The following is a 14,353-nucleotide window of genomic DNA, read 5'->3' as shown; positions in this document are numbered from 1 at the left end:
TAGCTTCACCATACCTTAGCAACTCCAGGACACTTCTGGGTATATACATTTGCCTCTGATGCTATTCAAGGGGAAAGAAAGCAAAGCCAACAGTGGAAGATGTATGTGGGACCCCTGGTGGAGTTCCTTGGCTGGAGGTTCCAGCCCTCTCAGAGTTATCTAAGTTGGATCCTCAGAGCCCACAGAAAGCCAGATATGGTGGTGTCCATCTGCCACTCAACTGAAGGAGCAGGATGGGAGTCAGAGTGATGATAATCACCAGGAGATCATGGGCCAGCTGGCCTCGCATACGCAACAGTGACTGGTGAGAGACACAGTCCCAAACAAGGTGGAAGCAGAAGATTGAGAACTGAGGGTGTCTTCTGATGTCTACATGTGTGTTGTGGCATGTGGATGCCTGCTCTCACATACGTGAACACACATAAACACACATTCTCTCTCTCACCCCCACCCTCCAAATTAAAACAAAGACCTCCTTTAAAAAAAAAACCCAATTGGCCTCTCAGGGATTATTCCATGTGCATTAAACATGATTGAAAGTTTATTATTTTATTCATTATTATGGTGGGTGTGTTCATGCCACAGAATATGTGTAGAGCTCAGAGGAAAGCTCAGAAGGGTTGGTTTTCTCTTTGTAGCCTTATGTTGGGAATCGAACTCGAGTCATCAGACTTGCAATGGATTGGGAAGCAGCTTTACCCACTGAGCCATCTGGCCAGCCCCCCCACCATGTACTTTTTAAATGCATGGACGCCTTTGTCTACATCTCTTTCCCTCCCTAGTTATACATCTTTGTAATTTTCTATTTGTTTCAACATTTCCAGTCCTCCAGTTTCCATCGTTCATCTGTTTCCAGACTAGACTGCTATGGATTGACGCACACAGACCGGCCCAATGGGAACCGACGAGATGTACAACATCTGTACAAAGACGCCCATGGCTCATACTGACCAAGAAACAGAAACTTGGAACAGACTCGACAGCACAGAGCAAAATACTGTGAAGGGAGACGCAAGAGTAGAGGCCTCACTGGTGAGTTCTCCCACATCTCTGAAGAAAAGACGACATCTGTTTTCACAACCTACTCAGCAGGAGACTAGAGAACGCCTCTCTGAACTCATTATCGAAGGCCAGTGTCACCCCGATACCAACAGAAAAAGAAAGCTGCAGGTCAGATCTCTTATGAATAGAGACATAAACTGCCTCGGCAGAATACCAGCCAAGTAAAATCCAGCACCATGAAAAGCATTGCATATCATGGGCAAATGAGATTTACCCCAGAAATATAAGAAACACAAGACAAATGGAAAGAGAACTGTACAGTGTGACTCTGGGGGGAAGGGGTGTAGACCAGACTTCAGAATGCCCCCATCCTCAGAAAGGATGGACATACTCAATTTGGGAATTGTGGGGCATGATGGGCTGGAGAAAAGATCTGAGAGCCATGGCTCACCTTCTGTGGCTTATCTTGTGTCAGGACTGTCAAGTTCAAAGATCAACTCATAACTGCTCAGAGCTGCAAGGGACTTCAGAGTGGGGGTATGAGTTGCTCATGGTTACGGGGCCAACTGGTAGAAACCCAGCTTTTACACACAACAGTTATACCCTCTCTTGTACAGATGCTCAAAAGGCTATACGTGTGCCAGATCTTGCCATTCATGAACTTCAGGGAGGAAATGCTATGAGTGGATTCCTACATGGTATTTGCCTTGTGTCAGGCAAGATTTAAATGCTGTCCACTATCCCACTTCATCTGCAGAGAGGCCTTACCAGATGAGAACATTACTGTTCCCGCTTTATGGATGACAAGGGTCAGGAAAAGGCTATGGTTACTTATCTTGTAAATGATGGCACGCTCTGGTCTCTGTAGTTAGCTCTCCCTCCCTCCACCCGCCTTGTTCCTTTCAAGGCACCTAAAGCCCTTGAAGTTCTCCACTGGATCTACCTACCTAAAGGTTCTACAAAGCCTGGACTCCAAAGCCTGCTGCTGGACTCCTCTACAGCGCCCCCATGTGGAAGAGCTGCCTCTGTGTAGTTCGGATGACAGACTGAAGTGCTTTGGCTCCTAGATTGACTGTAGGGTTCTGTGCTATTAAGGTTTGCCTGTGAAATGCCCCTTCAAAGGCTCATGGTGTGCAACTGGTCCATGGCCAGTAGAAGGAGGTTCTGGAACCGTTGGGAGCATAAAGTATGTCACCTGGGTGTTTGGACAAGGAGGGCATCTTTTTCCTACCTATTTTCATTCATCACCACCACCTGCTTTCTGTTCTCCAGAAGTGAAGGACACAGCTACACAGGCTCCTGACACCATCACATTCCACCGCACACTTCTGCCACCATCATATCCTGGCCAAGGGGGCTAAGCAACCGTTAGCAGAGCCATCATCACGAGCCTAAATCTCTCTCCCCTTAAGCTGATTGGTCAATGTAATAATAATAAAAAAAAAGCAGCCAACCCACGTCCCGCTATAGATTCCAGAGTGGCTTACAGCACCTTCAAGATGGCTTTTGTTTGGGTTTTAAATCTAGAGACCGTGTAGAGCATTCTGAGGCCGTGCTAGGGAGTCTCACGGAGACTAAGGCAAGACCATTGGTGTTGGTTGGACACTGGCTGTCATCAGGTGAAGGTTCCTAATGCTGTCGTCACAGACTTGATTCCATGTTGTGCTGAGTGAGGACATTGAATGTGGGAGAAGAGCACTATAAGCCTTTTATCCTTTGAGTCTAGCACTTAGCACATAGCAAGAACCCCAGGGAAGGTGCCGGATGAATGAGTAGGGGCCTGCATGTGTACCAGCACATGCGCCAGTCAGGGAAGCAATCAACAGACACTGGTGGAAATTCTGGTCTATTCCCCTTATGGTTCAAATAAAACTGAGTGATAACTTTCCCATTGTGGGTTTAGGATTAACCGATATCATTAAATGCTTTGGACATCTGTTGCCTGATAAATTCAATAGCCTCCCCTTTGTGAGCACATATCCTGCTCTCTCTGTTCTTGCTTCCCCCTTAGAAAATATGGTTTTCAGGGTTTCTTGTGTGGGTACGCGTGATACTCATGCAGAAGAACGGCAAGACTGGGTTACATCCATGCTGCTTTCAAAGGAGACCCACTAGCTAGCGAAGCAACAAAACCAAGAAGCCACGGCTAACAAACAATGAGCCAAGCATCTTCCTGCAGGAGGCTGGTGCCACGGGTGAGCGGGGAGTGGGAGAATTTTCCCGCCCCAGGTCTTAGAGAAAGTCTGCTGCCAACCTTCACCTCACAGCTCTCTATGCTCATTAGCAAGATTTCCTCAAATCCACTCCCAAGAAAGCTCCTCTGTGTGACTTGGAAACTCCATGTAGGAGACTCAAACAGTAGAGTGGATTAGGGGCTTGAACTTCATGTCTTGAGGCAATGGGGAGGGCACTGCTTTCCAAACACCTCAGAAAATTCAGGCGCGGAGGGTCAGGGTCAACGTGCTGTGGTTGCAGATGTCTATGGGAAGGTGCTTCCTGCCCTCCCCCACCTTTTGGACAGTGGCGTGTGTACACTGCTTACATGCTCTGGTGTGCTGGCTTACACTGTAAATAAAGGAGCCCTTGGCCTGGGGCTGCAGGCTGGTCTAAGACTCAGGATGGGGGTATGGAGAAATGTGGTGCTATCTACTGCCTATCTATAGTAGCCAGGCACGTTATTATAGTAGTAGCACACTCCGGGTAAGAGACAGCAAGGAAATGGATACTATCGAACAGGCCCAGCCTTTAACTGTTCCCTGACTTTGTGTGACATGTGTGTGACATGCTACTGAAACAAAGAGATAGTGTGTGTGTGTGTGTGTGTGTGTGTGTGTGAAGTAACAAGCTAGCCAGACTAGATGACATGATCCCTCCCTGAATACTGTCCAACTTGGTCATTCCCTTCCCTGTGTCAGCACATCAGTCACATTGATGATCCAGCTGTCCCTTCTACTAAAGCATTTTTCTGGGCATATATTATTGGGTCAGAGGGCATATCAGAAGAAGAGAAGGCATCACAGGGAACGATGGCCCCGATGCAGGCAGTACCTACCATGTCACTCTGCGACTGCGTGGCCCCATACATAGTGATACCATTTGATGGTGCTGCTGGCTGTGGTGTGTCGGGCTGGATATAGCCTCTTCTGTCGATTAGGCTGCAGGAGATAAAACAGAGGAAGGAGAGAGTGAGACAAAGTTCAAAGATGAGAACAACATGATTTAAACATCTAGGCCTGGGTTCTTCTACCATGGTTAGTCTCAGCTGTCAGTTTGATGGGTTCTAGAATCACCTGGGAGATGAGCCTCTGGGCACATCTGTGGGGGATTGTCTTGATCAGGTTAACTAAGGAGGGGCAATCTTCCCACTGTAGGTGGTACCACTCCCTAGGCTAGGATCCTGGACTGTATAAAAAGAAGAAAGTGAACTGAGCATAAGCATCCATTGTTCTGTTTCTTGCGGATACAATGTAACTAGTTGTATCGATCTCCTGTCTGGATTTCTCTGTCATGAAGTACCTTTGAACTGTGAACCAGAGTAAATCCTCCCCCTACTAAGTTGCTTTTGTTAGGGTGTGTTATCACAGAAGCAGTAAGAGAGATTAAAACAGGCTCTTTCCTATGCAAGACCCACCTTGACATCTTGGACTATTCCATATGTATCCTTTGCATGAACCAGTTACCAAATTCTTCTTCCTTTAGGGCACCGTGATTCAAATGTGTGCATGCTAGAAAAGTGCATTAACATGCAGCTACAGCCTCATCTGTCACTTCTACTTTTAAAGAGGCCCATGGCACTGGTTGTTCCCCTCTTTTGGTCTAAATGTTTGTCATCTGCTACAGACCCCAGCAGCTTCCTCTTAGGCTCCTCCCACTGCCACAATTGTTCCCAACTTTCCTCTCCAGCTTCAAGCCAATGTCATCTTATGACAAGCCTGTGTCATCTTATCACACTAATTCCCTCTTCTTCCCTCTCTGACTCCATATTTCTTTTCAAACCATCCTCACCCAGGCCGCATTCTCTCTCACTTCCCTGCTCGCTGACACCGACTTGTGGGCTGAATTGTGTCAATCCCACGACCTGTAGATGAGACCCTATCTGTGATCTATGAGTACTCTGCAAAGGCAAGAATGAGTTCCTAATCAACTGTGGAGGGGCTCAGCACACTGCAACTGATGTCCTTAAGATGACTGATGGCAGTGCCGTGTGGAGAAACAGACACAGGAAAGAGGCTGTGAGACACAGACAAGAACACAGAAGCTACAGACCAAGGATTGCTACAGAGGCTGGGAAGAGCAGGGGTGAGCTTCCTAGTTAAGAGGAAGCATGGCTGGATTGCTGGTGCCTTCATTTCAGACTTCTAATCTCAGGCTGTGAGAACTATATGTTACTTTAAGCCCTCCTCATTATGGCACTTTCTTAGAGCACCCCAGAAAGTGCTACACAGGTAGAAGAAGAAGACTTAGCTTCAGAGAATCCCTGAAAGGAGCCCCAAGGCCTGAACAGGGTGCATGGCTATAGGTTACGTCTGTGGTGACAGGTAAACCTGACCTCTTGGGGAACGGCTCAGCCTGTATTGGGAAGTTGCAATGGGAGGTTCTTAGATGAACACTGGACTGCGGGCTATACTCTGTAAGATGATTGAAACCCTTTCATCTCTACATTGCGTTTGGTCATCGTGTTTTATTGCAGCCCCTGCATATGCGATCTTTTGGATTTTCTTGATCAGCTAGACTACCCCTTCGTCACAGGCCCTTGTGCCTGCTGTCCTTTCTGTCGAAACTCCCTTCCCTGAATTTCTTTCTAACTCCAACTCATTCGTTAGATGAGATCAAAATGTCACCTGTCTCCAGCTATGTTGCATACAAGATGGCACCTTTCTCTTGCATACCCCACACCAAGCATAGCACTTACCTACCACATGTGCTCAGTGGTGTCAGGACATGGATTTGGCCTTGTATGACACTCCCTGCCACCCCGCCCTACTCTGCATTCTCCTCTAAACTGATGAAATTGTGTGGGGATCAGGATGTGCACTTTATGCCCACCAGGACACAAAGACACATTTCCTTACTTGTAAACACATTGTGTGTGGTGGTTTATGTAGGTTTGGCCCTCATAGACTCATATGCTTGTCCTGTGGAGAGAGGCACTATTAGGGGGTGTGGCCTCGTTGGAGGAAGTGTGTCACTGTGGGGGTGGGCTTTGAGGTCTCCTATGCTCAAGCTCTGCCCAGTGTGGAATTCCATTCTCCTCCTGGCTCTCTTTGGACCCGGCTGTAGAATTCTCTGCTCTTCAAGCACCATGTCTGCCTGGATGGTGCCACGACAATAATGTCCTTTATAAGAGCTGCCTCGGTTGTGGTGTCTCCTCACAGCAGTGGAAACCCTAAGGCACTGTAGCCTATTCTATAACATATGAGAGGCAGCTCAAGCCAAGTCTGAAGTGGACAGACTGCTTAGCAGGCCAGCGGGATAAGAAGGTCCTGCTACATGAGGAGGGCAAAGCAGAGAGAAGGGGAGGTAAGAAAGGCCAGGAGGAAGAGCAGAACATCTTCATCAGCCTGGGGCCAACCCTGGAGAACCATTGACACAGAGAAAGGAGCCCAGGCCTTTCCCTGTGGACTCGTGAGATTCTGTTAATTTGATTCAATGAGGTGGGGGTGTAAAGGCGTAGAAATCACTCCAGCCAGCATCCTGGGTCACCACGAATAAGATGAAACACAGCTCAGTGTGCCAATTTCAGAAACTGTAGCTAATCTGTAACCATGGACATCCCAGTCCAATGACTCAAGTAGAGCTGCAGTCCCTGTCACCAATCTAGAGCATTCTTTGCCTTCTCTCTGCTCATCCTGCCCATGGTCCCCTTCCCCTTCTGTGGATCCCCGGGCTGTTTCTAGACTGGAGCTGTCTAAGTCAAGACTTGCCCCAGCCAACACTTCAATTAGCAGATCTCAGTTCACCCTTCTATGTGGTCTATGTGGACAGCTACTCTTGAGAAGTGTTCTTTCTAAAGGACTTGAATCTTGAAGACCATGGCCCCAATCCATATATTTGGTCTTCATTGCAGTTACTCTCACTGTGATAGAACACCATGACCAAGGAAAGGGTTTATTTGGCTCACACTCTCTTCACTGTCATCACTGGAGGAAGTCAGGACAGGAAATCAAGCAGGGCAGGAACCCGGAGACAGGGAGCCGATGCAGAGGCCGTGGAGGGTGCTGCTTACTGGCTTGCTCCCCATGGCTTGCTCAGCCTGCTTTCTTGTAGAACTCAGGACCACAAGCTCAGGAATGGCTGGGCCTTCCCTCCAGTCATGTTAAAAAAAAAAAACATTTCCCGACAGGCTTGTCTATACCCAGATCTTATGGAGGCCAGTTTTCCAGTTGGGGCTCTCTCCTCTCCGATGACTCTACCTTGTGTCAAGCTGACATAAAAACTCTCCAGTACAACTGACTGCTTGTCAGCTTGACACATAAATGCCTCACTTTTCAGTTAGAACCTTTCCATTCTCACTGATTCCCACATTAAGATCACAATAGCAAACCAAGCAACTTTAGAACTCCCACAGCACTTACAAATTCAAACATATGAAAACTTAAGCCTCTTTGAAATATCTAATTTCTTAAAAAAAATTCAAAATCTCTTAAAACTTCAAAGTCTTTCAGCTGTGGGCTCCTGTAAAGATTAAAAAAATTAAATGAAATATGGGCACACTCACAATGTGAACAGAACAAAACCAAACTCCAGTAGTGTAAACGCTCAATGTCCAATGTCTGGGAGTCACTCGTGACTTCCTGGGGTCCTACAAGGGGCTTGGGATGCTTCTCCAGCTCCTCCCTCTGCAGCACACATAGCTTATCCTCCAGCTCTGGCTGGCTTCACTCCACTGTTGTTGTTCTTGGGGGGTCGTCCCACGGTACTGGCATCTTCAAACTGCTGGGGTTCGCTACAGCAACTGGGCTGCACTTCCACCAATTGCCTCTCCTGGGCTCTCTTTATGGCGCCAACCCTCAACTTTTCTGTGTGGCCTCTTCAGTCCTGGGTCTTCAATTCCCACTGAGGCTGCACCTTCACCAATGGTCTCTTCTGGCCTGTCACGGTGCCAAGTCTTAGTGGCTTTATGTGACCCCTCCATGCCTTTAAAACCAGTCCCACCTGGGTGACTTTTACTTTGGCTGCCAGTGGGTGAGGTACAACCTTGTCTCCCTTCCCTCTGGAACACGATTCTGTGTGCAGATTCTCAGGAAACACGTCCCAGAAGACTTTATCTCAGTAATAGCTGGTCTTTTTTTTTTTTTTTTTTTTTTTTGGTTCTTTTTTTCGGAGCTGGTGACCAAACCCAGGGCCTTGCGCTTCCTAGGTAAGCGCTCTACCACTGAGCTAAATCCCCAGCCCTAGCTGGTCTTTTCTTAATCCCGGCTAATTTCTCAGCCCCAGCTGATCAGCACTGAGTCTCCCAGCAAAGCAAAGGCTTCATTTCAGTAGTTCTGGTATCTCATTACTCACAGCTGAATCTTCGTCCCCAGATCACCAAAACCACAGGATCTTAATCCAAAATTAACGAATGGCCCCAATTGAGTCTTTAAACTTCCTCTGAGATTTTACAAGCCATGCCTCCATCTCCTGTATGGCCCTCAACATTCTTATTGTCCAAGCTCCCAAAGAATAGCTCAGCAAACACTGACCACTCACTGGCTTTTCTTGCATAAATTTCCAAGTCCTTCCATAATCCTCCCCCAAAACAACATGGTCAGGTCTGTCACAGCAATAGACACAATACCAAATTGTCTTAGTCAGGGTTAGTTACTACTGGGGCAACGAAATACCATGACCAAAGAAACTTGGGGAGAAAAGGGTTTATTCATTCTTCAATTCCATATCACTGTTCATCACCAAAGGAAGTCAGGACAGGCACTGAAACAGGGCAGGAGCCTGGAGGCAGGAGCTGATGCAGAAGCCACAAAGGGGTGCTTCCTACTGGATTGCTCAACACCACTTGCTCAACCTGCTTTTTTATAGAACCCAGGAGCTCCATCCTAGGGATGGCACCACCCACGATGGGCTGGGGCCTCCCTGTCAATCACAAAGTAAGAAAAGGCTCTATGGGCTTGCCTACAGCCAGATCTTATGGAGATATTTTCTCAGGTGAGGCTCCCTCCACTCAGGTGAGTCTAGCTTGTGTCAAGCTGACATAAAACTAGCCAGCGCAACACCAAGTCAGTCTAGCTGTTTGGTCATTTGCAAATCCAGGCGTCCAGCTCTTTGCCTCTTACCTGGGAGAGATGGGCCCACACAGGGCGACACAGCAATTCGTGAAGATGTTTCCGTAGCTGTAGGGGTTGTAATTTTCTTTCCCTCTTTTATTGGACCAAGAGCCTTTGATCTGAAAGAAAACAAGCATTAGTGACACAATGTCTGGAGGACCAGTGCTGAGGTTTGGTATAACTGAACCCAGAGATGCCTCCGAAAGATACAAAAAGGACTGGGATACAGCTCAGCACGAGAACACAAGCTCATGCCAGACTCTGCTTCCATGGTTCTACCAACAGTAACCACTGGCAGAAACTGAGGCACATTTCTGAGGGAAACAAGCATTTATAGGAAAAGTTAGAAATATCCTCAAACAGGAGCCTAGATTAGGAAGAGAATGACATTCTCTGGGGACAAAAAAACAAAAAACAAAAAAACAAAACAAAACAAAACAAAAAAAACCCCAAAAAACCTCACTTAAGATTATACCGTGGCACTAGAAGTTCCTCTAATGGAAAATGAATACTGTTTTTCATATTCACATCTAGCACCCTAAGTCTTGTTTATTGTCGTGTCATGTGTGGGGTGCACACACATGACCATGTAAGGGTATGTGCCTTGCATATGGAAGCCAGGAAATGATGCCTGGCGTCCTCGACTGCTCTCCGGAGACGTCATTGTCCTAGATGGTGTCTCTTACCAAACCTGAAACTTGTGGCTTTGGCTAGGCTAGCTGGCCAGTGACTCACGGGTTCTGCCTGTCTCTGTCCTACCTCTCCCACTTCCCCTGCCAAATGCTGGGGTCACAGGGTTATGTAGCCATGCCCAGATTTTACATGGGTACTGGGGAGTCAAATCTGGGCCCCTGTGAATCCAGAGCAAGGCTATCCAACCCTAAGTCATAATTAAGCGAACGCTAACAGAAACACCATTAGCACGGGTCCCTTAATTGCCAATTTAGACTGAGAATTCAGCCTCTTGTTAAAACTGTCTGTTTTGCAGATTCCAATATTCACAGTTATCGGATCGAATGTGCTGTTCCGGCAGTTTTTTAATCTCTCTTATCATCATTTATTTTCCTTAGCTTTTGTTTACGGGAACTGGATCTGTTCTGAGACATTTAACATGCATAGGAAAAACATCTCAGTATGAAGATCAAGCGAGAACTGCACTTGCTGGGGAATCGTCTCCAACATTATGTTTTCTGTTTTTCCCCCCTCCACCTCCTCTACTTGCACAGGCAGATGCTCAAAGTTCAACTTCACCTTAGGGTAATTTCCTCCACAAACCAGAGCTATTAAGGATAAACATTAAGATTCCAAGATGTCAGCCTGCCATGGTTTGTCTTTGTTTGGAGGAAGTGTTAACAGCTGCCTCCAAAATTATTTAAAAGGATTTGAAGAGGCTCCTCAAGGTTGGAACTGGGCGTCACTTGGCTCATCTTAGGATGGCTCTGACATCGTGGCAAAATACAGGAGGATAGCGGGATGCCACGTACATACATGTAGGACCCCAGCAGGGTGTCCACTGCATTCTCTGTCCCCAAGGTTCTCACAGCTGGGTGGGGTGTATGGGAGAAGGTGACCCCTGATCTCTCACTGCATCTTCCTCCTCCAAGGCTAACCACACAAACACATGAAAATACCCACATGTTATGGTCAGGGACTTACATCTTCATTTGTGGTCTGGTTGGAGCTGATCAGGTACGTGTGGAAACCTGAGAGGCCAATGATGGACCAGACGGAGAAGAAGCATATTACAGCCTCTAGCACAGTGGGCGAGTCAAGGAGATCAACGGTAGTAGGATCATGGAGCTTCTCATGGCTTCCAGAGAGGCTGGACATCAGGAAGTGAAGGGCTGAAACTCCCACAGGCGGGTTCTGGGCTCCTTCTAGCCTCTGATCCTTTCCTGTCTGATCAGACACCCTCCTCCTTCAGTCCAGGGCCACACTCACACTTTCTGTCACCTCCTCCCCCAGCATAGAGTGACATTCACAGTTCTGCTAGGCTCCCTGGGGATCACTTTCTCCTTCAGATGGGCCATTTCCCTCTGGACCAGTGTCCCCTTTGACCTTCCCCTTCTCTGACTTGTAAAGCAACCAAGGATGGATGGAAGTTAGCAGTGCCTCAGACCTTTGATGAAAGCATTAAATATTAAATGTCCCTCTGAGTTTAGCTTCTGAATGTTGAGGACGGTCTCCCCCTCCCATAGGGTAGTTTCTGAGGACTGATGAGCTCAGCTTATGAGGTGAGTGAGAAGCACCGATGTGAGCTGCAGGGTGACTCCAAGTGGGGAATCAGGCTGGGGTGCTCCCTTCTGGAGACCTCTGTGTAGTGAGAATTTCAGAATTTTGACTTCTTTAAAAAACACAGAAATATTAGAAGAACATGGTCTTATTCTAATCTCAGGTGTGATATATGGGGCTGCTATAGATTGTCTGCAGCAGTTTATGATTTGCCTCACGCTCTAGCAGGGGCATGATTTTGTCAGCTGCAGATAGTTTCTGCAGTTGTGTGACATTTGGAATCCTGGGAGACTTTTCAGAGGCTAAATAAATGCTGGGGCACCAAGTAGTGGGTTGTTGTTGGGTTCTTGGTTGTTGGTTGCAGTTTATTAAGTAGTTAGGTATCCTGACAGCAAAGATCAAACTTGCTGCAAGGATTCAATGCCCAGCAGGGTGTAGTCTAACAATAACATCCCCTGCTTTCTGATTCCTAACCTTAGTGATCTCTATCCTTTACTCTGTATCCTTTTTTCTCTCTTATTGGGTGTTGTGGAGAAGGGTGGAAGAAAGACGAATTCACAAAGTAGCAAAATATCGGCTACACCCCTGCCCAGCTCCACAGCCAAACCCTGGCACAAGACACGTGTTTAGGCACTGGGAGAGAACAGTGAGAGGAAGCCAGGCATTCAACGTGATACACAGCCACCAAGTGCAGCCACCAACGGAGGAACAGCGTGGCCTTCACCAGATGGCATTGATCAACCAAGAATGTGGTTAATTTGAAAGGATGAGAGGATTTTTCTGTCCCACAAATGTTTATAAGAGTCTATTTACAAGATACAGATGTTTCTCAGGAGAAACCATTTTATCCTGGAGCAGATCTGGGGGTTTAAATATACATCTTGCATTCTCCCAGCAGCGAGTTACAGACTGGGGTAGGCAAAGAAGCCTTGTACTTTCTTCCTGCGACCAAAGGTGGAGGTAGAACAGTCTGTGTGTTGTCATCACTGTTTCCAGGCTGAAAATAATTCTCCTTAGAAGACAGAACTGAAGACATTACCCAGTGACTCAGTGTGGTGACAGAGGCTGCTGTTATCGACAGGGAGACATCAAATGGGAAAAGTAAACAGGCTCTTGAGCTGAGAGCTGACCGCCATTATAAAAGGCACAACATCTAGAGAAACATAGGAAGTCTAGTCAGGGATGCAGCCTCTGTGTCATCCAGGGCTATCCTGGATGGAAAGGGCTCTGGGGAGCTCTGTGTGTACATGGGGCAGTGGCTCATGCAGCTTAATGGCCAGGGCTCCCATATGCCCTTTCTTTTCCTCCCTATCTGGGCTGGGAGGTGGCTCAGGAGGATGTCATCTTTCACTGGCTACAAAGTAGAGGTAGAGTCCAGGAGGGCAAGATTAAGTGACCAGAGGGGAGGCTAAGCCAGGGAAATGAGGTCGAGCCAGAGGCGGTGGTGACATTAGTGAGAACTCTGTGCAGGTAAGGGAAAAGGGCACAGACATTGAATCAAAGTGACCTGGGAGCTGGGAACAAAAGACGTGGTCCAGGGGAGAAAGAGAATAATGATGGAAGTGGCCCATCAATCTCGGAAACATCTGTGCATCACCACATGATTGCAACCAGACAGGATGGTGCGGAAGTCAAAATAGAAGGCTCAAACATGAGCCATAGAGCTACCACAAGCAGGGATCATCGTTTGGGCTCTGGACTTTTGGCTACTCAATTTGCAATGTGACCTGCAATTACTAAATGCTTCCATTAGGAGGCAGTGTCATTGGTGGGAGAGGAATTGTAAGAGTTTATAGAAATGACAGAGAGAGAGAGAGAGAGAGAGAGAGAGAGAGAGAGAGAGAGAGAGAGAGAGAGAGAGATTGAATCTATGGGTATACCCGTAAGCCTTTATAAGTCAGAGTCCAACCTTGAGACAGGTCTCTCGCTGTCCTGAAGCTTGCTCAGCATGCTAGGCTGGTGCCCAGAAAGCCTCAGGAATCTGTCTTTACTTTCACACTATTAGGTTTATAAGCATATACTACTATGCCCATCTTCAATTCATGGGGCCTGAACTCAGGGTCTCAAGCTTGCGAGGGAAGCACTTTGCCAACTTAGCTAGCGCCCCAGCCTGGAAAAATGTAATTTTATATGAATGTCTTCTATGCCTTGGAAGCATTTCCTCACTGGTTAGTAGGATGTAGTGCTACTGTGAGCTTTTAGCTGTCACAAAATAACATGATGCCCAGGGACAAAGGGAGGCACTTTTGCCATTCCCACCCAGACGATAATGCTGCCTAAGTCTATGTGTCTTGAGGAACAGGCAGGCTCTTCTGTAACAATGGCCACCATGGCTGGAGGCATATCAGCACTGTTCTAAAGACCTCAGAAGAACCGACTCACTCCCCCCGGGAGTAAGTATGAGTGGGCTACTCATAAATGCCACTTCCACTTAACCATTGAGAACACCAAGGTGAGAAGCTTTAGAAACAGCTGAGCTGGAGTCGTATCTCAGGTGGTAAGCGCTAACCTTGCATGAACAATACCCTGCGTTCAGTCTTTGGCACTGCAGGAAACCAAGCTTGGTGGTACAGGCTATGATACTCCAGTACATCCAGAGGTGGATGTGGGAGGAGCAGAAGTTCAAGATAATCCTTGGCTACAGGGTGACTTTGAGGCCAGCTTTGGCTACCTGAGACCCTAGCAATGACATAGACCAGAACTGGGTGTTGAATGCCAGAAGTCTACACAGCCAGCACAAGAGGACTCTTCAGCTGGTTTTTCCCCAATTCCTGCTGGAGGCCAGTGGTCCTAGGCTGACCTCATCCCATTCAAGGGACAGAGGAACCCTTCCTATAAGATTGGGAGTCTGTGGA

General features: G+C 47.4%; 1 protein-coding gene across 9 annotated transcripts in view; it reads right to left on the bottom strand.

Moving 5' to 3' along the window:
- Positions 1-14,353, bottom strand: part of Zdhhc14 (zDHHC palmitoyltransferase 14) — a 270,303-nt gene that overhangs the window by 30,583 nt on the left and 225,367 nt on the right. For all 9 annotated transcript variants that reach the window (XR_015635207.1, XR_015635206.1, NM_001039343.2 and 6 more), the window contains 3 exon segments: positions 10,923-11,025; positions 9,276-9,385; positions 4,055-4,157 (listed from right to left, as the gene is read on the bottom strand). Coding sequence is in view for 7 of the 9 variants with exons in the window: in NM_001039343.2 (NP_001034432.1) it covers positions 4,055-4,157; positions 9,276-9,385; positions 10,923-11,025 (316 nt within the window). In the remaining 2 variants the exon portion in view is untranslated.

Source organism: Rattus norvegicus, chromosome 1, assembly GCF_021556685.1.
Source record: "Rattus norvegicus strain SHRSP/BbbUtx chromosome 1, alternate assembly SHRSP_T2T, whole genome shotgun sequence".
Classification (NCBI taxonomy): Eukaryota; Metazoa; Chordata; class Mammalia; order Rodentia; family Muridae; genus Rattus; species Rattus norvegicus.
The sequence above is the reverse complement of the archived record's forward strand: the minus strand, read 5'-3'. Positions and strand labels throughout refer to the sequence as shown.